General features: G+C 39.1%; 1 protein-coding gene across 2 annotated transcripts in view; it reads left to right on the top strand.

Annotated features, from left to right (window-relative positions):
- CNTNAP5 (contactin associated protein family member 5) overlaps positions 1-22,870 on the top strand; it is an 891,734-nt gene that overhangs the window by 447,125 nt on the left and 421,739 nt on the right. For both annotated transcript variants that reach the window (XM_010342190.3, XM_074399829.1), the window contains exon 8: positions 14,102-14,366. In XM_010342190.3, the coding sequence (XP_010340492.1) occupies positions 14,102-14,366 (265 nt within the window). The remainder of the gene's footprint in view (positions 1-14,101; positions 14,367-22,870) is intronic.

Here is a 22,870-nt window from a genome sequence, read left to right as displayed (position 1 = left end):
TTTCACCCTGTCTTCCCACGGTCTTCCCACTGGGCATGTCTGTGCCCTAATATCCTTTTCTTATAAGGACACCGGTCATGTTAGATTAGAATCTGTCCTAACAGCCTCATTTTAACTTATTCACTTCATGAAGTGTCGTGTTTCCAAATACAGTCACATTCTGAGGTACTGGGAGCTGGGCCTTCAGCCTATGAATTTAGAGGAGACACCATTCAGCCCATAACAATTAGGCTCTGCAAACTACCTAAAGTGCTTGTGTGAGTAGTCTCCAACTCCACTTCCCAAAACAAAAGTAAAACATAGAATTTTCAGTGCCATGAGGTAGTCAGGTACCAGATCCTCCTATCCTTCTGCTAGGCCATTCCAACTGTATTTCTTCCATTTTGAGGTCCCAATAGGTTGCTGGAGCTTGAGGTATTCTATCTGCATACCAGGCTGCAGAAGAAAGGAAGACGTGAAGGCAAAGGAGATATTTCTCCCAGCTGAGTCAGCTCCCCTTAAGAAGCCTTCCAGCAAGTCCCCATCCAATGCTCCTTCCATGCCATGCTTCATGGGTCCAACTTAGTCACCGGGCAACACATGTCTTCAAGTGGATAGATACAGTCATCCAGTCGAGCACATTCTTGCCTCAAACAAATCAGTATTTCACTACCAAGAAATGCAGGAACAGGCCGGTACAGCGGCTCATGTCTATAATCCCAGCACTTTAGGAGGCCCAGGCAGGCGGATCACCTGAGGTCAGGAATTCAAGACAAGGCTGGCTAACATGGTAAAACCCCATCTCTACTAAAAATACAAAAACTAGCCAGGTGTGGTGGTGCATACCTGTAGTCTCAGCTACTTGGGAGGCTGAGGCAGGAGAACTGCTTGAACCCAGACAGAAAAGTTTGCAGTGATCCAGGATCACACCACTGCACTCCAGCCTGGGCAACAGAGCGAGATTCCATCTAAGGAAAAAAAAAAAAAAAAAGAAAAGAAAGAAAAAAAAATACAGGAACAATAAATTGTTGGTATATAACTAGGGATCTCTCCACATCTCTTTGAACAATAAAGGTCAGTATATGAGAGTTCTTATGTAAGAAGTAAAACAATTTATATCTTAGTGTCAAAATTGGCAAAACGATTCTTGCTGTTATAATGATGCACTAGATTTGTGCTGTTCAATATGGTAGTCACTAGTCTTGTTTAACTATTGACCATTTTAAGTAAGTATGTCTGGTGCAAATTGTGATGTGTTTTAAGGCATTCTAGATTTTTAAGTCTTCATATAAAAGTAAAATAATTGGCTGGGGGTAGTGGGTCATGCCTGTAATCTCAGCACTTTGAGAGGCCGAGGCGGGCAGATCACTTGACGTCAGGAGTTCAAGACCAGTCTTGCCAACATGGTGAAACCCCATCTCTACTAAAAATACAAAAATCAGTCAGGCATGGTGGCACGTGCCTGTAGTCCTAGATACTCAGGAGGCTGAGGTATGAAAATCGCTTGAACCTGGGAGGCAGAGGTTGCAGTGAGCCGAAATCATGCCACCACACTCCAACCTGGGTGATGTAATGAGACTGTCTCACAAAAAAAAAATAAGTAAATAATTTTATAGATTATTATTATGCAATAATTTTAATACTGATTTCATATTTAAGTATTTGTATCTACTGAGTTAAATAACCCTGTTTTAAAATTTAAATTAAGTTAATCTTTTTTTAACCTTTTTGAAACACTGCTACCAGAAAATTTTAAGTTACTTATGTGCATGCATTATATTTCTATTAGACAGCATTGATCTGAGATATCATCCCCCCAAATATCAGTATTTTTGTAGCAGATTTCCTTTTACTTTTTAAAAAATTTAAAACATTTAACTGAAAAACAAAGATAGCATTTATATTCAAGGTGTACAATATGATGATTTGACATAGGTATACATTTTGTAATAATTACCACAATCCGGTTAATTAACACAACCATTATCGTCCATGCTGTAAATTAGATCCCAGAAACTTGTTTGAACGTCTTATAATTGAAAGTTTGTACCCTTTGATTAACATCTCTTCATTTCTCTTACCCTCTAACCCTGACAAGTACTGTTCTATTCTCTGCTCCTGTGAGCTTGACTTCTTGAGATACCACATATTTGCCTTTCTATGTCTGGTTTATTTAACTTAGCATAATGACCTCATGATGTATTAATACTGCCACAAATAGTATGATTTTCCTCTTTCTTATACATGTATGTGTGTGTATATATATATATACACACACATACACACACATATATGGAGAGAGAGAGAGATGTCACAATTTATTTATTTATCTGTTGAGGGACACTTAGGTAGTTCTCATGTTTCAGCTATTGTGGATAATGCTGCAATGAACATGAGAGTGTGCATATCTCTTTGAGATACTGATTTCATTTCTTTCAAACATATACCCAGAAATGGAATTGCTGATAGGATAGGTCTACTTTTGAGTTTCTGGGGAACCTCCATGCTGTTTTGCAAAATGTCTGTACCAGCTTGCATTCCTACCAACTATGTACAAGCATTCCCTTTCTCTACATTCTCACCCATACATGTTATATCTTTTTTTCTTCTTTTGGATAGAAGCCATTCTAACAGGTATGAGATGATACCTATTTTGGTTTAAACTTGCACTGTGGTTTGGATTTGTATTTCCCTAAACAATCAGCAATATGAACACCAGTTGGCCAGTTGAATGTCTTCTCTGGAAAAATCTCTAATGAGGGCCTTTGCTCTTTTTTAATCGAACTATTTGTTTTTGTTGTTGTTAGTTTTGTTTTTGCTATTGAGTTTGATGAGTTCCTTGCATATTTTGTATATTACCCTCTTATCAGATAGATAGCTTGCAAATATTTTCTCTCGTTCTGTATGTTGCCTTTGCATTTTGTTGCTTCCTTTGCTGTGCAGAAATTTGTTAGTTTGATGTAATCCCACATGTCTGTTTGCTTTTGTTGCTTGTATATTTAGTGTCATATCCAAAGAGTAATTCCCTAGACCAACGTCAAGGATATATCCATCTATGTTTTCTTCTCAGAGCATTATGGTTTCAGGTATTAAATTTAAGTCTGTAACACACTTCAAGTTAGTTTTTTTGAGTGTTCTAAGACAAGGGCCTAATCACTTTCTTTTGCGGGTGGACGTCCACTGTTCTCAACACCATCGTTTGAAGAGACTTTCCTTTTATCACTAAGCATAAGTTTATTTCCGAGCTCCCAATTCTGTTCTATTGGTCTGTGTCTGTTTGTATGCCAGTATCATACTGTTTTTCTTTCTATGGCTTTGTAATATACCTTGAAATTAGAAAATGTGGTGTTTTCAGCTTTATTTTTTCTCAATATTGCTTTAGCTATTTGAAGTCTTTTCTTGTTTCATAAAAAAATTGGGAATTTTTGTTTCTACTTCTATGAAGAATGACATTGGACATTTGATAGGGCTTACATCAAATACACAGATCAATTTGGGTCATATGAACATTTTAACAATGTTTATTCTTATGACCTGTGAACACGGGATGTTTTTCCATTTTCGATGCTATTGTAAATGGGATTGCTTAGTTAATTTTTGAACAGTTTGTTGTTAGCGTATAGAAATTCAACTTATATTTGTATGATTTTGTATCTTGTAACTTTTCTGAATTTATTTATTAGTTCTAGCAATTTTTTGGTGGAGTTCTTATGTCTTATGATTTTTTAATATATAATATCATGTCTTCTACAAACATAGATAATTTACTTCTCCCTTTCTGATTTGCATGTTTTTTTTAAATTTTACTTTTCTTGCCTAACCTTGGGCTAGGGCTTGCAGCACTCTGCTGAATAGAAGTGGCAGAAGTGGGCACCCTTGTCTTGTTGCTGATGTTAGATGCGAAGCACAACCTTTTACTGTTAAGTATGATGTTAGCTATAGGTTTGTCTTATATGGCCTTTTCTTTGCTGAGGTACATTCCTTCCATACCTAATTTGTTAAGAGATTTTTCATGATGGGATGTTGAATTTTGTCAAATATTCTTTTCTGCATCTATCAAGATAATCATAAGATTTTTATCCTTTATTCCTTTAACTGATTTGCATATGTTGATCTATACTTGCATTACAGCCTCTCTTTATTTTTTAATTTAAAATATTAATGAAAATTTTAACTTACAGGTACTTCATTAAAGATAGTTACACATGTTCCTTCCTGTATTATAAATAGTATTGATCAAATTGAGAAGTTGACTTCTATAACACACTCATTATTGGGCTGAAAATTTGTTTAATTTTCCAGGCCAGTCGATGGTATTTGCCTTTCACACACACCTGCTACTTTTTCTGTCTTTACTCAAGAACAAAGGTAGTTTTTTAAATATTTTTAGAGCTGAGAATATTTACTCCTCATTAAAGTGAATTTTGTCTAGAAAAGCAACATCGACTTTTATGTGAAGTGGAAAGTTGTTTTTTTTTTTTTTTTTTTTTTTAATTTTGGGCCAAAAATAGTAGTTTGGAGACAAAAGGAAAGCATAAACACACACACACACACACACACACACACACACACACACACACTCCACTTCCTTTAGCCTTATGAGTTAGTAAGGGTTCCCCAGAGAGAATGAATAGGAGAGTATGGAGTGTATGTGTATGTGTGTGTGTGTGTGTGTGTGTGTGTGTGTGTGTGTGTGTGTTAGTGCAATTGGTTCACATGGCTGTTAAGGCTGAGAGGACTCACAACAGGCCACTTGCAAGCTGGAGAAGCTGGGATGTTTGTAGCATGACTAACTCCAAGTCTGAAGACTCAAAAACCAGGGAAGCCAATAGTGTAACTCTCAAGCTGAGGCGAAAGGCCTGAGAACCCAAGTGGGTGGGGTGCACTAGTGTAAGACCTACAGTCCAAAGGCTGGGAAGCCTGGAGTTGTTGTTCAAGGACAGGAGAGGAAGTGTATATCCCAGCTCCTGCAGACAGATGAACATGTTCATTTTTTCTGTTTTTGTTCTCTCTAGGCCTCTAGCTGATCGTATGGTGCCTGCCAACCCTGAGGGCAGACTTTCCCTCCTAGTCCACTCAGACTCACATGTATCCTCTGGAAACACCTTCACAGACCACCCACAAATAATGCTTGAGTAGGTTTTTAGGTATCGCTTCATTTAGTGAAGTTGACACCTACATTTAACTATCGCACCTTACTATTATAATGACTGTTAACTTTTGCCATATGTGAGTAGACTAGACACATGATTAAAGATTGCAGTAGAGGAGAGAAGCAATTTTGAAATTGTCCAAGAGCAGAAATCATTTGAAAAGTAGTAGTTATTGGGTTTCAAACCTAGCTGCTTCTATTCCTGACTAGATTTACTGCTATTATTTCTTTCAGTAATCTAATTTTTTAATACAAATTACTGATCCTGAATATTTTTGTCATGAAAGCCTTCAAATGAATTCACATACAGAAAACTATTTATCTAAAACTCCTAGTAAAAAAGGCATACCTCTTTATTTTAAATACATTGGAAATACAAAACATTTTAACTGTGGAAATAAAAATTGCCATAATTCCACCACCCAGAAAGAGACACTATTTAGCATATTAGTCATGGTTCTATGCCTAGATATTTATATAGGTATATTTCACCTGAGTCATATGTGTAAATTTGTATTCTATTTATTCAATTTAATGTTATAAGCAATTTTCTTTCTTGCCATAAACATCACTACTAGTGGTGGCAAAATAGTTTTTCAAATACATATACCATAATTTACTTATTTCTATAATTTCATACCTAATTTTGTATTCTTATAAATAATGCTTCTCAGTGTGTAAATCTTAGTCCATTTTTAAATCACTTCCTCAGGACTTCTAGAAGTGAAAGTAGAGTGTCAAAAAGAATATTAATATTTAACTTCTTGATTTATATTTCCAAATAGCTTTGTGTAATATTTGCTAACAGATATTAAGAAATATTGAGGGTGGAGCTGAAGTTTTAATTTCAAATTTAAAACAAAGAGGTTTTTAGTTTAATCATGGATCTGGTTTTCTTTCTCTCCCACCCTCCAACACCCAGGGTCCTTTGGGTTTTGTCTCTTGAGTAAAAGGCACCACTGTTTGCAAAACTCAAAAACTTGGGTGGGGACATTCATCTTCAGTGCACAGAGAATAAACACAAAATGCAGGGCCAGAAACAGAGATACCAACAGTCAGGGAGCCAAAGATGACTCCAAAGCCAAGGAACTGATACTGGGAGTTAGCAGATTTGGGTGGACAAAAAAAAGAAGCAAAAGCAAGAGAAAATCTCTGAGGTCAGAGGCAGCATGCAGCTCCAGGAGGTCCTTGTCTCCTGGTGCCTGTGCATAGGCAGCTCTTGAGAGGCCAGGGGAGAGGCCATGTGGGGAACCATCTTTCAGCCTGTCCATGCACCATGCCATTAGCAAGGCCTTCCTTCCAATTCTAAAAATGTATCTCTCCTGGATGTCTCTCAAATGAAACCCAAATATTCATGATCTTTATCCTTGAAGGCCTCCTTTGACAGAAGCAGAATGTTGCCTGCCCATAGTAATGCCACGTGTTTAGTCTCACTTAAACTCCTCAAATACATGATGGCCTTCTTGTCAGTACTTGTCCTTCCCTGGTTTCTCTTCCTCCACCCAAGTCCTATTTTCAGCTTCACTCCTTACTTGTCCTACAAGGCTCAAATCAAAAGGCTGTTGATGAAGCCCTGTTTACAATGCTTTGTTACATGCACTCCCAGCAGAATACGCATCTCCTCTCCCTCATACTTGGTCATAGCTATGATGACATGTTCCGTGACCATTAGCCCACTACCATCTAAGCTCCAGGTGGGCATGTCTCATTCTGTCTCTCTCCTTCACTGTATCCTTAGCCATGAGGATCAAGGTGGCCCATGAACTGCTTAATAGTGATCTGCTAAATAAATAAAAAAAGGAAGCAACCTCTCTTCCCCCAGAATGAAAAAGAGTCTTAATTTGATTCCCTTCTCTCCCTGAGTTTGTGAATAAGATAGCTTGAGCTCATAGGGCAGTCTGTCCCTTACATTTGCTGATAGTATGCCTGTCAGTGCTGGCAGTTCTGAGACAAATCAAATTAGAAATGGTTGTACTCATTTGAAAAATCAAGAACTGGCTTTGAAATCTTCCCCTGCAAATTAGATTGAATCAAGATCATTTTCTCCAGCTTATAAATGCTTGATTGGTTTTGTTTGATGCCTCATGATTGAAGCTCAGCCTTGTACTGCTGGATTTATTTTTTGCTCACCAGGGTGTTGTGGTGTCTGGATGGTGATTACAAACAAAACGAACATCCACAATGAAAAAGTTTCGTAAATAACAGCTCAAAGTTTGTAAATAACAGCTCAGCACAGTAATGTAACCCTTGGAAGTAGCACACATAAGAAACTTGAAAACAAGTCAAGGTTAGCAGAACTTCAAGCAGAGCCTGCTCTGTTCTCTTCAGGTCTTTAAAATTTGTTTTCTGGAGTGGGGGCACGGCCCCACTTGACTTATGATTTCCTCTCAGGAAATAATGAAGGGCATACTAGGACTTCACTCTGCCTAGACTGGAGGAGTCTCAATGGGAGTAGACTGTCTATCTGCCTTCCATCTTCCTGGACCACCAATTAATCCCCTTTCTCTGGCTTCTGCCTTAGTCGCCAGACTGGATTCGGTACATTCTACTTTTAGTCATAGCCTATTCCTAGATACCCTTATTCTTGCTTTATTCTTCCCAAGTGACTCGAGCTCAGACCAGAGTTTTACTGTTGAGCTGACAAGCAGTGTTTGAAGGGTGAAATGCAGCCTTATGGGAAGAGAGTCAGGGAGCAGTGGTGACAGCCTGGTTGAGAATCAGCTAGATACCATTGACTTTGCATGCTCCTCACATGCTTTTCATTTATAGCTTCTTTATTTTAGTTTTCATTTAAAGCACAGCAGCCAACAACTTTCTGGAGTCTTCCACAAAATAGCTAAATGCTTGAGTCACTAATAGTCAATAGCAATAGGTGTCTTTGGGTAGTGAGATGAGTCTAAAGAGAATGTACTTGAACATCCACAATAACTAGCCAATGTTTGGCTGGAGGAATAATACTCACTAATAAAAATACATCTGAGCCATTTATCAGTGCTGGCTCACTTTAGCATAACCTATTGTTTATGCAGCCAACATAGAATTGGCTAGTAAGTAAAAGTCTTGAAAGAGGATGGACTCCTAGCAGCGTTCCTAGCAGAGTTATAAGGCAAAGCCAAAATCCAAATGAGAAATTCAAGTAGAGCTGTCTTTTGATGCTAAGGTCTAAAGTTTTTTTATGCACATCAATGATTCAAGTGAAATAGCCAGAGGATTGTGTTTAATCATAAAGCTGGGAAATGGGTACAAATGAAATCTTTGTTAAGAATGTCTGTCTTCTCAGTTCTGATAGGCACTTTTTCTAGCTTAGGAAATTACAGCTTTTATGTTATGTGCTGAGACCTGGCTAAAAAACTCCATGACCAATGAACATATGAGAGTCCAGACTGAGGAATGTTTGACTAACACTGAGGACCATTAGCTCCCTGTGCAATACATTTAAGTCTGTCCCATCTATTAGGCAATCACATTCAGACCACTATGATGTTTGCATCCTTGTGTCTATCAGCAGAGTGGCATCTTCTAAAGTTGTTCCACTGTGTAACAGACAAGTGTCAATTCATTTGATTGGTTCTGTATTCTAATGACAAAGACTTGAATACTACTGTGTTCTTTGTGTCAAAAGTCTTGAGGAAGGAAAGCTTCTGCCATGACACTCCCGTCCATCAGTCATGAAGGGATCATGGTAATTATATTATTACCGCAATAGCTCCTTTTGGGTGAGTTTCTGTGCCACAGAGGAAAGCTTTTAGGTGAATGGGTTTTATTGGATTTTCATCAGCATTCAGCATACTTTTGAATGGCCTGAATATGTCTTCAAGGAAGGCGCTGATCAGGAACTTCATTCTCTCTCGTGGTTTTCTTCTGGTTTTCATTTCATAGTCCCTGAACTGGCACCCATCTAATTGTCTGCATGTAAATTCTCCCATTGTGTCATCTGCAAGAAAGTTGCAACCACTGTAGTTCCCTGTACAGCTCAGTATTAATCTAGCTTCTCTTTGTAAAATATTTGAGGCTACAGTTTCTAAGGAGTGAGGGAAGGGGAAAGAATAATCAGTCGATTGGTTATTATGCTCTGGTAAGTGTGTTTTAAAATATTGGGCTTCTTATTTATTTTTAAAATAGATATGGGGTCTTTTTATTTTTTATTTTATTTTTATTTTTTTTAATTGTGTTTTATGTTTTGGGGTACATGTGAAGAACATGCAAGATTACTGCAAAGGTACACACATGGCAGTGTGATTTGCTGCCTTCCTACCCTTAACCTATATCTGACAATTCTTCCCATGCTATCTCTCCCCATCTCCCCACCCCCTGTCCCTCCTCCATTTCCCCCCAACAGAACCCACTGTGTAGTGCTCCCCTCCTTGTGTCCACGTGTTCTCATTGTTCAACACCCGCCTATGAGTGAGAATATGAGGTGTTTGATTTTCTGCTCTTGTGTCAGTTTGCTGAGAATGATGGTTTCCAGGTTCATCCATGTCCCTACAAAGGACACAAACTCATCGTTTTTGATGGCTGCATAATATTCCATGGTGTATATGTACCACATTTTCCCTTTCCAGTCTATCATTGATGGGCATTTGGGTTGGTTCCAGGTCTTTGCTATTGTAAACAGTGCTGCTATGAACATTTGTGTGCATGTGTCCTTATAGTAGAATGATTTATAATCCTTTGGATATATACCCAGTAATGGGATTGCTGGGTCAAATGGAGTCTTACCCTGTTGTGCAGGCTGGTCTCAAACTCCTAGGTTGAAGTGATCCTCCCATCTCAGCCATTCAAAGTTCTGGGATTACAGATGTGAGCTACCACACTTAACCTTCTTATTTTTCTAACCTTTAAAACTATATCATCTTTTGCTCACTTCTTTTTATTTTAATATAATTATCATGTATGGTGATTCTTGCTCTCTTTCCTGCATCAAGACAGGAATTATTAGGGAAGAGGCTTAAGTTTCCCCTTTACAGCCTGAATCATTCAAAGAAAAAGTCTTCTAAAATATAAATACTTGGTTACACTTTTCATGGCAAAAATAGAACAATTCAGACAATCCTTAAGTCCTCTGAAAAGACAAGACAGATGATAAAGATGTGGGTGTTCTGTCTCAGATACCCAGGGTTAGGGGAACAAGTAAGAATTTTAGGACCTTCCAGTTCCACAGCCTCAGGTTACAAAAAAGAAACTTAAGCCTCTAGAAGTGACTCACTTCTGAGTTTCCACAGTCAGACAGAGGAGTTGATGGTTCAACTGGTTCTTGGGGGGTATAGTAAGGAAAAGCACTCAGACACCAAGGATTGAGTTCCTTCCTTGAAGAGTAACTTTATTTTTGGACAACAAAAGACCCTGTAGTTCTTATAAGATAAGGAGAGGAAAAAAGTGGACCCAGGGCCACTCATTGACCTCCTTTCAATCTCACTTACGAAATCAAGGCCAATTGTTTTACCTTGAAGGTTTGATCAATGCACTCTTCCCTACCAGACATACTTTGTACCAATTACAGTAAATTAGAGTAAGTACATAGAGTAAATTTAATTACTGTAGCCTGCAAAAGCTCAGGTAACATTTGTGTGTACAACTTACTAATCCCTGTGCTTAGCTTGAAAAATCTTTAATGGAATTAAACATACAGTGGGACAAAGCGGCTTTGAGGGGAATGAAGCTCGCTTCTTGGGATTACGGGGCATGATATTTGAAGAAAGAGATTAAGAGGTATATAGGGTTGAATATAGGCCACAGACCATTTGTCACGTCTCCTTAGACACGATTCTAAAGTAAATTGTCTTCTTGTATGGCGTTTCTAAATGGCCAATGGGAACTCCCTTAGATGCCATGTTGAGACAGATTCTGGAGACAAACATGGCACTATTGAAAATGGTCCGTTTTTGTTGATTTAACAGTAGCACTTTTACATGCAGCCTGTTTTTCTTTTTTCTCCTCGCTTTGGTGAATGGGGGTGGTACCGATGGCCCTCAACTCTCTACGTCATTTCTGCCAGCAGTAAGCACAGCTGAGACAGGACTGTCAGAAAAGTGGCACACAGCAGCTGTGTGACAGGAAGCTGCAAACACTCACGTGCGCCCAGAGAGCTGGGTCAGATTCAGTGGAGAAGGCACTTCCCATCCTCCACTTCTTTTCTCTCCAACTTGCCCTTGGCTTTGCCCTTGGAGTATATGGTAGAGCCATGCTCTAAAACCAAAGAGGTTTTAGACGCAGGAGTGGCTACATAGGGGCAAGCATAATAGAGGAAAGCATGATGGGAATAGGGGGAAGGGAGAGAGAAGCTGGCCCAAGGAGAGCAAGGAAACCATCCGAAGATAGAAAGCATATCCTAGTGCATTTCAGAGTTTTCCTGCTCTCTGTTGAGCTATTTGTTCATGCCCACACACAACCTTATCTTATAGTGAGAATCTCTGAAGGCATTTAATTAAAGACCTTGCACTGGGGGACCAATCCAGGAACTCCTTAGATTCTGAGTAACCCAGTATTATGCTCAAGTAGTTGAGCCCATGAAACAATGAAAGGAAGGGAGATTGAGGAAAGAGAGCCAGACCTCTGGTCAGATGTAAGCAGACTGATCAAATAAGCAAGGAATCTCAGGTCCTCCACTGTTCTGAAGCTGCCTGTCATGGCTGTGATCCAGAAGGCTCTCAGAAGAGGGCTCGGGTGAAGCTAAACTGGGTTTCAGATAACTTGGGGAAGAGGGTACTTTTACAACCTCCTATACCTTTGCCTTCTTTGTCTTTATGAACTTTCCCACTGTACACAATCTCAGACTTTGAATGAAACTGTGCTCTGGTAGATTTGTTTTTATAGAAAATGATACTACGGACCTCAGGAAAGGAAAAGATAAATAAAAGTTATTACTGCGTCCTACCTTCTCTGCAGAGCATTTGTGATTTGGCTTCTTCTAAAAGACAGCCCTGCCACAATGAATTGGCCATCATTGGTGATGCTTTTATTCTTGAAAGGCAATTTACCAGAGATCCAAAAATGCCAATTAAAATAACTATGAGAAACCAAGAACAAGTTGGTAGATTTTATTTTTTAAATGGTAATACTCAGTGCAGAGGATGGAGGTATCAGAGTTGGTAACTAAAAGCAGAAGACTCCAAATTAGACAAACATGGGTTTGTCTTCCATGTTCCCTGCTAACTAGGCGCATGGCTTTTACTAAGTTATTTATTTACTCTAAGTCCAGTTTGTGCATCCATTAAATGAAGAAAATAATATATTATGGCATTGTTGTGCAGAATTCACAAGATATGCATGTAAGTGCCTATCCTATTGTCTGGCATGGTGGGATGGTATAAACTGTGGGTGATTGCTTGATGGATATCAAGGGCCTTACCCTTTGACACATTAATTAACTTCTGAGGATCTAGCCTGAAGGGAAAAAAAAACATCTGAACAACTACCACAAATGATTCATGCAATAATATGCTCACAGCAGTGTGATTGATGAATGAATCATTAGAAATGTGCCACTTGTGGAAGTTTGGAGACTGTTACACATTTTCAAGAATACAGGACTATCATATACAAACACGGTTGGGACCTAGGGATTTTTTCTGGGTAACAGGTTTCTGGAATTGAACGATTACCCTGCTCTGGAACTGAGAACACTACTACATATCTAACTCTACCACCTGACTACCTTGGTGGAAAGTTGAATTCAGGTAGCTATTCAGATTAGGGCGTTCCACTTGTGGGATCCTTACCTTTTTTGCATAAGTGATGCTAGCTGCCCGAGCAAGCTCAGAAAGGCTGAGCCATAGTGTTGTGCAAAGGCAGCTATGCTGTGGACTTGAAGGGAAACATTTACAGGGAAGATGGTAAGTCCATAGCTATGTGGATGAAGTTACCTGAAGGGCATCACTGCGTACTTACGGAGATCAGTGTTTGGAGCCTGAAGGATGAAAATGGTAGGCACGGAAAATAGGAGATGGTTGGCTATAGAGCTTACAGTAGAAATTCCAAATGGCTTTCCTAGCAGAACACCTATTCACAATTTGTGAAATATTTCAGGCTTTCTTCTTACTCACCAGTACAGGGCTCAGCTGGGCACATTTCCTAATTTCCCACATTTCTTAACTTCCTTATTCTACTGATTCTCAAATAAACTTGGATCAATTTTCTTCACACTTATGCAAATAATAATTTTCTTACTCTTCTTTTGGGTTCAATACATAATATTCCACAAGAGCAATCCTCTCATTCACTCCTCATTTATGTTACTGAAAATACTTTTACTAAGTTAAATCTATGGCCCATGTCACTTCACTGTAAATCTTAAGGAAACCATTCAGGAAGCATCAGAGGGCTTTCAAGCTCTGCCTCTACTCACCTTTGCAGACTTACCTCCTTTATGCTACCTGGCCCTTCCTGTCCCACTAACTACTTAGAAATGGCAGATTACCTGGAGTTCCATAGGGATGCTGTTTTGTTAATTTCTTCAAGGCTTTGCAGAAACTGTGCCCTTTGCTGAAAATGCTAGTCAAGGTACCCTCCCTCCACCCTTCCCTAGCTCCCTCCTTTGTTTTATTTTCACTTTTTTGCTTGTCCAGTTATTTCTCCTGCCAGGCTCCCGCAGAAGCAAGTATCTATCCCTTTTTTAGCACGTTCCACATTGCGAGCTTGGCACATAGTTGACTCGCCATAGGTATTTATATAATGAGTAAATGTAATTATTCTTATGCCCCTTAGAAAGTGTGGATGCTTCCATCCCCCTTCCTTCTGGGTATCTCAGATGGCCCTCTTTGCAGATAGCCTTGTGATCCTTAACACAAGAATAGAAAACAATCTTGCCAGTGTGTCTGAACAAAGCCGACATTTTTTTTCTCCTTTAAGATCTTGCGCTGAATGTAGAATGATCCTGAAATTAAGGTCAGCTCCAGGTGACTGTTTATATCAGCTGTCAGATTGCAGAATAAAAAAACGGCTTTTATATGTTTGACTTTTACTGTTTTCCAGGGCAATGTCACTTTTTCCTGCTCCGAACCACAGATCGTGCCCATCACATTTGTCAACTCCAGCGGCAGCTATTTGCTGCTGCCCGGCACCCCCCAAATTGATGGGCTCTCAGTGAGTTTCCAGTTTCGAACGTGGAACAAGGATGGTCTGCTTCTGTCCACAGAGCTGTCTGAGGGCTCGGGGACCCTGCTGCTGAGCCTAGAGGGTGGAATCCTGAGACTCGTGATTCAGAAAATGACAGAACGCGTAGCTGAAATCCTCACAGGTACTGCCAGCTGACACTGTGGGTCGGTTTCTTGTTCAGCCAAGTCAACCAAGTTTGAGGTCTTCACAGAAACACACAGAATTTAAATTTCAAGGATGTGGGTTAGACCAGTATTCACAAATTTACTCCAAGTCTAAAGAGGCAGAATATTTTTTTATTAGTAGTAAACTAAACAGTGAATTTAGAATTAACTATGTCAACTTTGGTCAATGCCTAAATTTCTTTGTCTCTTAGCAGTCTCAACGTAAAGATGGAATAAGAATCCTTACCTGGGAATATTTAGCATAAGCTAGACAATTTATAGAGCTCTCTGCTAGGTTCTCTACAAACGTGGCATATATCATATGGAACCTTCACCATGCTCACTGAAGGAAGTTAGTATTTTTTACCTAATAGATGAGGAATTCAGAAATCATGGCAACCACTTCAAAATCCCATGTTCCTAAGTGATGGAGCTGGGATTTTATCCTGAATTTGCCTGACTTCCAGGTCTATATTCTCCTCTTAAACCACATTACCATGGGACTTTTTATAGCCCCCAAATTCTATTTCAAATAAAAATTAGTAATTTTTAAAAATCATATAAAAACGATATATGTATACACATATACTTTAAACGTATTAAGTAAATGCTATTACATATGGCACCAGAGAATGACAAAACTTTTAACTGGTCCTCAAATGGCCAAAGTTTGGGAAGCCCCGTTTCATTGCCATGTACCACAGATCTTACTGTCTAGCAATATGTAAAGGTCTATGAACAAGTCGTGTTTTTCAATACCCTGGCTCCTCCATCTGCTGCTGCTTCAACATGGAACAATGGAAACCTCTCTCCTTTTCCATCTGTTATATTACCAATATCTGGTGCACTTCAAACAGTGGTGCATTTACTAAGTTGACAAATACTCACTGGGGTCAAATCTCACATGCCAAGGATTGGGCAGGCATTGGGCTGCAGCATGCTGATACATGAAGTTATTTCAGAAGTCTAAAGAAATAAACAATCTGAATAAAAATCTCCCTCTGCTTTTCATCATAGATCAACATCCATCATGGATTATACTATAATTTGATTTAGCTGTTTTTCTCTCAACTGGACTGTGTGGGTTTTTATCCAATAGATTAGCACAAATTGAGTTAAACTGTAAAGGATATGACTTAATAGTTGTTGACCTAAAAGAAAGAAGCTAAGGCAATATTCATGTAAGTAGATAGTTTACTTGGGCCAGGCGTGAGGATTGCAACCTGGGAATATAGGTTCAAGTTGCTCTGAATGTATACTCTGCTCTGATTACTTGCAGTTAGAAGCAGATTTTTAAAGAAAAGAAAAGGCGGCAGTTTCTATGTTGTTTATCAGAAATTTACATTAAAATCATAACAGCTAAAAATTGCCTGTGCCTTGTTCTTTGTACCACAGATTCCAGGAGAAAGAAGATAGTGAATGAGGCAGCTAGTCAGGATAAAAATGACTGAACAATTGCCCAGAGTATGGAGCCATGAGCTCAGGGGAAGGGTGTGTGACTGAATTCTGATACTGACATCTCTCTGGGCTTAATATATTTTGCATAACTCACATAGTTCATACTGCTCGGAGCTGTTTTTCTTTTCTCATAGGTTTGGTCTTGTCAAATCATGGGGGACATTCAAATGTCCATAAGTGAACAAAATGGCCCACTGAACCCCTGAGCATAGTAGAAGGGCCTGGATCTGGAATTCAGACAGTCAAGTTTAAAAGCGTTAATACCCTTTTTCCTTCCCTTCCTGTGGCCCTGGATAAACATTGTCTCATATGTAAACTGAAGTGTATCAGTTATCTATAGCTGCACATCAAGTGACAGCAATATTTAATTGTTGAAAACATTATTTGTTATGTCCCAGTTTCTGTGGATCAGAAATCCAGGGGCCAGCTAGCTGGTGACTGGCTTGGAGTCTCCCATAAGCTCTCAATCAAATTGCCAATGAGGGCTTCATCCATGGCAAGGTTAAATGGAGGAAGATCTTCTGCACTTACTCATGTGGCTGTAGGCAGGCCTCAGAAAATCCACTTCCACATGTAGAGAAGTTCTAATTTTTCCCCTCAAGTTATTGTAAATAACTTGAGTCTATAAGAGAAATTAATAATGGACAAATTAACAGGAAGAATGCATACACATGTTATTACATGCACATGTATGCACAAGAGTCACAAAGTCATACAAAATATGAAAGCCCAAAGAAATGGCAGTTGATTGATGCTTTTATGCCATCTTGAGATTACAAAAAGAACAGGGGTTTAGAGCATGTCTAAAAAAACGTTATGGGCCAGGCAATCCTACCACTTTGAGAGGCCAAGGTGGGGAGATTTCTTGAGCCTAGAAGTTCAAAATCAGCCTGAGTAACATGGAAGACCCCATCTCAACAAAAAACTGAAAATCAGCTGGGCTTGTGGGTGCATGCCTGTAGTACTAGCTACTCGGCAGGCTGAAGTACGAACATGAGCTGAGCCCAGGGAGGTCGAGGCTTCAGGGTGGCGTGATCACAGGTAGCAGCCCTTAAAGAGAATAGATGGTAAATGTTTCTTTCAGATTCTTAAACGTGTTAGACTCTCAGTCATAGATCTGAACAAGGGAGAGCCTCACAGAAAGCCTTGCTGTATCGATGCAGGTTTTCTCTACAGATACAAGTCCCCTACAAGAGATAACTTTGCAGGGCTACTGCTTTCTGAACAGCCCTCCCAAAATATGTCAAAGAAGTATATTTTGGGGTGAAATATTTTGGTTTCTTTCATAAGCTTTTCCTCATGAGCCTCTCCAGAAGGCTGCCAGGGGAGAGTGAGAAAAAACACTCAAGATAGAATCCGCAGTCTTTTTATAATCTAATATTGAAAATGGCATCTCATCACTTCTGCCATATTCTGTTCCTTAGAAGCAAGTAAGCATGTCCAGCTCGTGTTCGAGGGGATAACACCAGGGCGTGAGTATTAGCAGGCGCAGATTATTCAGGATCATTTTAGGACTGCCTATCACAGGAGAAGAAAAAAAATTACTTTATAAGTTGGTGTGGGCAATTAAATGAGGTAGTCTATCTCAAATACTGCACAAAGTGTTGAGTAGCTATTTAACACATTTTTCTTTCTTCCATGCTGACTCAAGACATATAGCTAGAATGGGCCTCATTCTACAAAGTCATAAAAGTTAAGAATGAATTTGTGCAGTCAGAGGACTTTTTAAAAATTTATTAGATTTCCAGTAATGGAGGTGAGTTAATCACTTAGAATTATAATATTTTTCATGTTCAGAATTATAAAAGTTAAACCTTAATCCTCCTTATTTGGAAAAGAAAAATGTGAGCTGGAACTGAGCTGTTTCTCTCTGATCAGTGAGATGTTTTTGAGTACAGAGACTTGTAGGCCTCAGGTCAAAAATGCAGTTTTAATACAAGGAAGGCCCTGGCAGCACGTTGCTCTTAAAAATCCAGGTGCTGCCTGTATTATTAAGCACCTGTCAGTCCATTAAAATGCATTTATGACCGAAAGAGAGTCTGGTAGGAGCTGCCACTCAGCTCAGAAAGGGAACAAATCATCAGTTATTTCAGACTCACCTCTCAGAAAATGAAACCAGCAGAAAGAAGTTTTTAAGATGTGTAGCCAGAGTTCTCAAAAACTCTTGTGTAATTCTCTCTTAAGGAGAATTTCTATGTTTTGGAAAATGTGAACTTCTTTTTTTGGGAAATGGATCAAGGTTCTGTGTATTCTGGGATTTTCCTATCTGGGAGGGGGAAGAACAAACAAATAATAAAACAAAAACAGTTTTCTCTTTCCTTACATTTCTGAGGAAACTTGTTTTCAAAGTACTTGAGCTTATATCGACTTAATAAAGATCAACATCTCATATGAACAATGAAAAAATAATGACAATGGTTCCTATACTTTTTAAGGGCCAACGGGGCTATCCTTGACACTTGGTCACAAATGGATCAGAGAACACAGATAATAAAAGGTTTATTTGAGACTAGTTATAACATCCTGGATCTAAAAGAGAAGGTAATTCCTTCGGAAGGGGCAGCACAATGATGCCTCACGCCTTCAGCCCTGTTCCCAGAGCTTTGTGCACTGTCCATGGCTTTTTAGGAAGGAAGTAGTTCTTATTTAGGGCTCTTTGCATTGAAGATCAAGGAGAGATGTGCAAACTAAATGCATCCTCAAAATAGAAGACATCTGAATTTAGTTATTCTAGGGATGGAGTTTCAGGAAGACGAAGGACAACAGTGGTATCCCTTTCTTGTGTATTTCTTTATTATCTATTTTTGTCATCTCCTTTTTTGAAAGCCTTATGTATGTGGGTATGAGGTAAAGTAGAAGACCTCATTTCACTGTAAGTGATGTGAAAGCCAGACTAGCAGCCATTGCTGATCTTCTGCCAGTTAGGCATTGTGCTAGGGCCTTGCCATACAAAACTGCAGAAAAACTCACAAAACCTTATAAGGTGGTTAGTACACCAATACTCACAGAGAGAAATTGAGAATCCGAATGTACATTAAAGTAGCCAAAGTGATGTTCAATCTCGGATTTTTCCTTAGAATTCCCAAGTTCGCGGTCTTTACACAGTGTCTTTCTGCTCTCATATCCATTGTTCAGACTGCCTGTTGCTTAAATAATTCAAATGTAAAGAAACTGTTTTACATCTATAGACAAATCTGCAAAATTCTCTTAAGGAAAGTGGCTGCTTAGGTCTAAAGATGTGTCTTTCAAAAACAATTTACTTGGTGGCCTTATTCTTGTGTTACTTTGAATTCACACGAGATTGGAAGTCTGTTGTTTTTATAAACTTCTGTGTACTTTAGCTAAAATTAACGGTATACTATTATACAGTAAATAATATGGGAGGCCAAAACAGGAGTTCAAGACCAGCCTGACCCACATGGTGATACCCAAAAGTTAGCTGAGCATGGTGGTGCATGCCTGTCCCAGATATTCAGGAGGCTGAGGCAGGAGAATCTCTTGAACCTGGGAGGTGGAAATTGCAGTGAGCTGAGATTGTGCCACTGCACTCCAGCCTAGGTGACAGAGACTCTACCTAAAAAAAAGATAAATTATATGTGTGTATGTATGTATATGTGTGCGTGTGTGTGCGTGGGTGTGTGTATATACGTATATATATGTATATATACGTATATACACACACACACACACGCACACACACGCGCCCACACACACACACACACACACACACACACACACACACATTCATTGAGAAAATAGTTCATACTTTCTTCAGATTTTTTTTGGTGCTCAGTACTGATTCCTTAATAGGATTATCATCTAAGGATGAAGGCTATGAAGTAAGGTCTACCTCAGTAAGGGCCTATCTACTTACTTCTAAGTACGTTGCCCTACTTTGTGCAGTCTTTTCCATTCTAATTTCCCCTGTGGCCCATGAATCAAGGTTAGCTCTCTTGGAATTCAAATTGAGAGATCTGATCCTCGCCCTATGTGGAAACACATGGTTTTCACTGAAGCAGAGAACACCTTCTACGAGTCATATTGAACTGTGAACCTTATCAGAAAATCCACTTAGGCAATTCTTCAGTGAATGAGCAACTACCTGGATAACCTAATTTATACATTTTAAGCTTCCAGTTCTTTTATTTTTACATTTCATAAAGTACTGGGTGCCATGGGGTCATCTCACATGGTCATGTGATCATGAGGATCTCTCAAACTCCACACACTTCCATTGTGCAATAGATGTTATGTTCTATTTTTGAATGAAAGATATAGTTGTCATTTTACAGGTTTTTATTGAGATGCTTAGAATGGAGTTTAGTATTTTCAAAACAACCTGAATTACTAAGAAAGCAGGACATTTTATAAAGGTAAAAGAGACCACTTGGTTTGTTTTCTTAGGAGGAATAGGACAGAATGTTTTGAATGTCATGTGAAATGGTAAGCAATCTTAAGAGAAAACTGGCACCACTCTAATTATTTGAAAGTGATTTGACATTTCAATGTTATTTTTATTTTTCTGATGGGAAAATACAAGGTAAGGAGAATCAAAAGAAGGAAGTATGGAGTTTTAGTTTAAGTTTTGTTTGTTGTTTTTGTTTTTTTGTAGTGTTTCTCAAAATGTCAGATAGTCTGGGCAAAGAGCTTGAACTCAGGCTTCAGAAGTCATGCCCCAGCCTAGCTGTGCTCTAATCAGATGCAGGACATGAGTAAGTCTTGTTGCCATAGCCTCACTGTCCTCATTTGCGGAAGGAGAGTATCAGTCTAGAATCAAGGATGCTCCCTCCAGCAATATCCATGATTGCTTGAAATAAAACAGTAGGCCAACCCCACCCCTTATTATCTTCAAAGAAATTATCAATCCAAGGCTATTCTTTCGAAATTGGCATAAGTGGTCCTAACTGATTGGGAGTACCCAGAGCCAAGCCTCTTGCCAGAGGTCATGCGTCCCAGCTCCCAAAACTCTGGTGACTTTGTGGAGTCAGAAAAGTAAACTTGGGCTCTTTGATACCGTGGTCTTTGTGGATGAGTTGTTTGCATGATCTTAAAAACAAGTCATGCTACGGCTCTTCACAACCTGTAGAGAATTAGGAGACACATATCCAAGTGCAAATAGGGTTTTTTGTTTGGAACCTTTCTTAGATGACAGCAGACTACTCTCTCTCTCTCTCTCTCTCTCTCTCTCTCTCTCTCTCTCTCTCTGTGTGTGTGTGTGTGTGTGTGTGTGTATGTGTGTGTGTTTGCCTATATTGGTAGGAGGGTGGACAAAATATACTAGGTCTTCAGACTATGTTAATAGAGGAACAATATTAGTTGTAGGTATTGAAGCTATTTCATGCAGAGAGAAAACCAGGCAGACACAGCAAGGGTCTTTGGCTATGGGACCAGCTTTCTTATAGCTGATGGTTGGTATATGTGAACATCTCTTCAGGAGGCAAAGCAAGCAGCAGTGAGGCAGGCAGAGAGCCCACTTTGGATTCCCTTAAAACGTCTTCTCGCAGAGCTTCCCAGATGTACAGTGTACTGCCTTGAAATCACCAGAGGCAACAGACTCAGACTGGGATTTTCGGCATTAAGGGGTGAATCTACATTTTAAAGACACGGTCTTGGCACAATAGAATGAAATCCAGAAGGCGAGGGGAAATAATCCAAACTGAGATCTGACCCTGGCAGCTGGTACCACTTGCTGATTATTAGCTGAAAAGGTAAAAGGTGAAAGCTGATCACCTGGGACAGATGGAATCTTTGGACAAAAGGCAGCATGGCCAGCCAAGAGCCAGAAATCAAGAAAAAAAACATGAAAAAGTGTCTACAGTCAAGGCAAATGGCCTATTGGTGATGCCATCTCAGCTCATCCCATTTATTCCTAGGAGCAAGCAATAGTGTTCTTCGTATTTCCTCAACCACCTTATAATGTTTCACTCTTTTTGTAATTCCTTGAATAGTACTAATTAGAGAGAAGGTGTACCAAAAAAAAAAAAAAAAAAAAAAAGTAAACCATCCTTTCTATCAGTTAATTTTCTGTAGCCAGTAGACTTCTGGGACTGGCTTGTTCTCTCACTCAAAGTATGATAAGATTCTCGGATCAACAGCCATTATGAATGTGTATTTGATGATTAAGGATCATTGACTGCATTTGCATTAAATAAAATACATAATCCTGTAGCTATGCTTGACATGACCCCCCCTTAGCTTTTAGAATTTAATCTCAGTTGATATTTTCTCAAGAAACCTTTTCAAGGCAGGCCACATACCTTGTTCTTTTGGTTTTCTCTTTTTTTGCTTTGTAACGTTTGTCCTAAGTGTGTGTATGTATGTATTCATGTGCTCAGGCTGCTATAAGAAAATATCACAGACTAAGTGTCTTCAACAACACAAATGTATTTTCTCACAGTTTTGGAGGCTACAAATCCAGCATCCAGATGTTGGCAGGATTGATTTCTTCCGTGGGCCTCTCTCTCTGTTTGCAGATGGTGGTCTTTTTTCTGTCTTCCCATGGTCTTTTCTCTCTGCATGTCTCCATTCAAATAGCTTCTGCTCATAAGGACAAATAGCTTCTGATCATAAGGACATAAAACATATGGAAACTTATTTTACCACAATTACGTTTTTAAAGATCCTGTCTACAAATACAGTTGTGTTTTTAGGTACTAGTGCTGGGACTTTATGCATTTTGCAGGGACATGATTCAGCTCATGCAATGTATATTAATATGTCTATTTAATTGTTGTTCAATGGCCTTTCCATTACTAGAAATTTAAGCATCCATGGAAACAAGAATATTGTTTTCCCAAGCCTTGGTCCAACACCATGCTTAACACCTGTCTTCCACAGCTATTTGCCACATGCATGAATAAACTAGTGGAGTTGGCCTTTAAAACATTTCTGAAGGATATAATTTTAACAGGGAAAGAAGAGTTAGTGATTTTTAACAAACATTCCTGTTACAACAGTTATATGCTGCATAATGTGTCAAACCTAGGAATGAGTTATACCCAGAAATGAGTTATACTCAGGGGAA

The sequence above is a fragment of the Saimiri boliviensis genome, chromosome 5, assembly GCF_048565385.1.
Source record: "Saimiri boliviensis isolate mSaiBol1 chromosome 5, mSaiBol1.pri, whole genome shotgun sequence".
NCBI classification, from domain to species: Eukaryota; Metazoa; Chordata; class Mammalia; order Primates; family Cebidae; genus Saimiri; species Saimiri boliviensis.
This window is presented reverse-complemented; position numbering and strand designations above follow the sequence as displayed.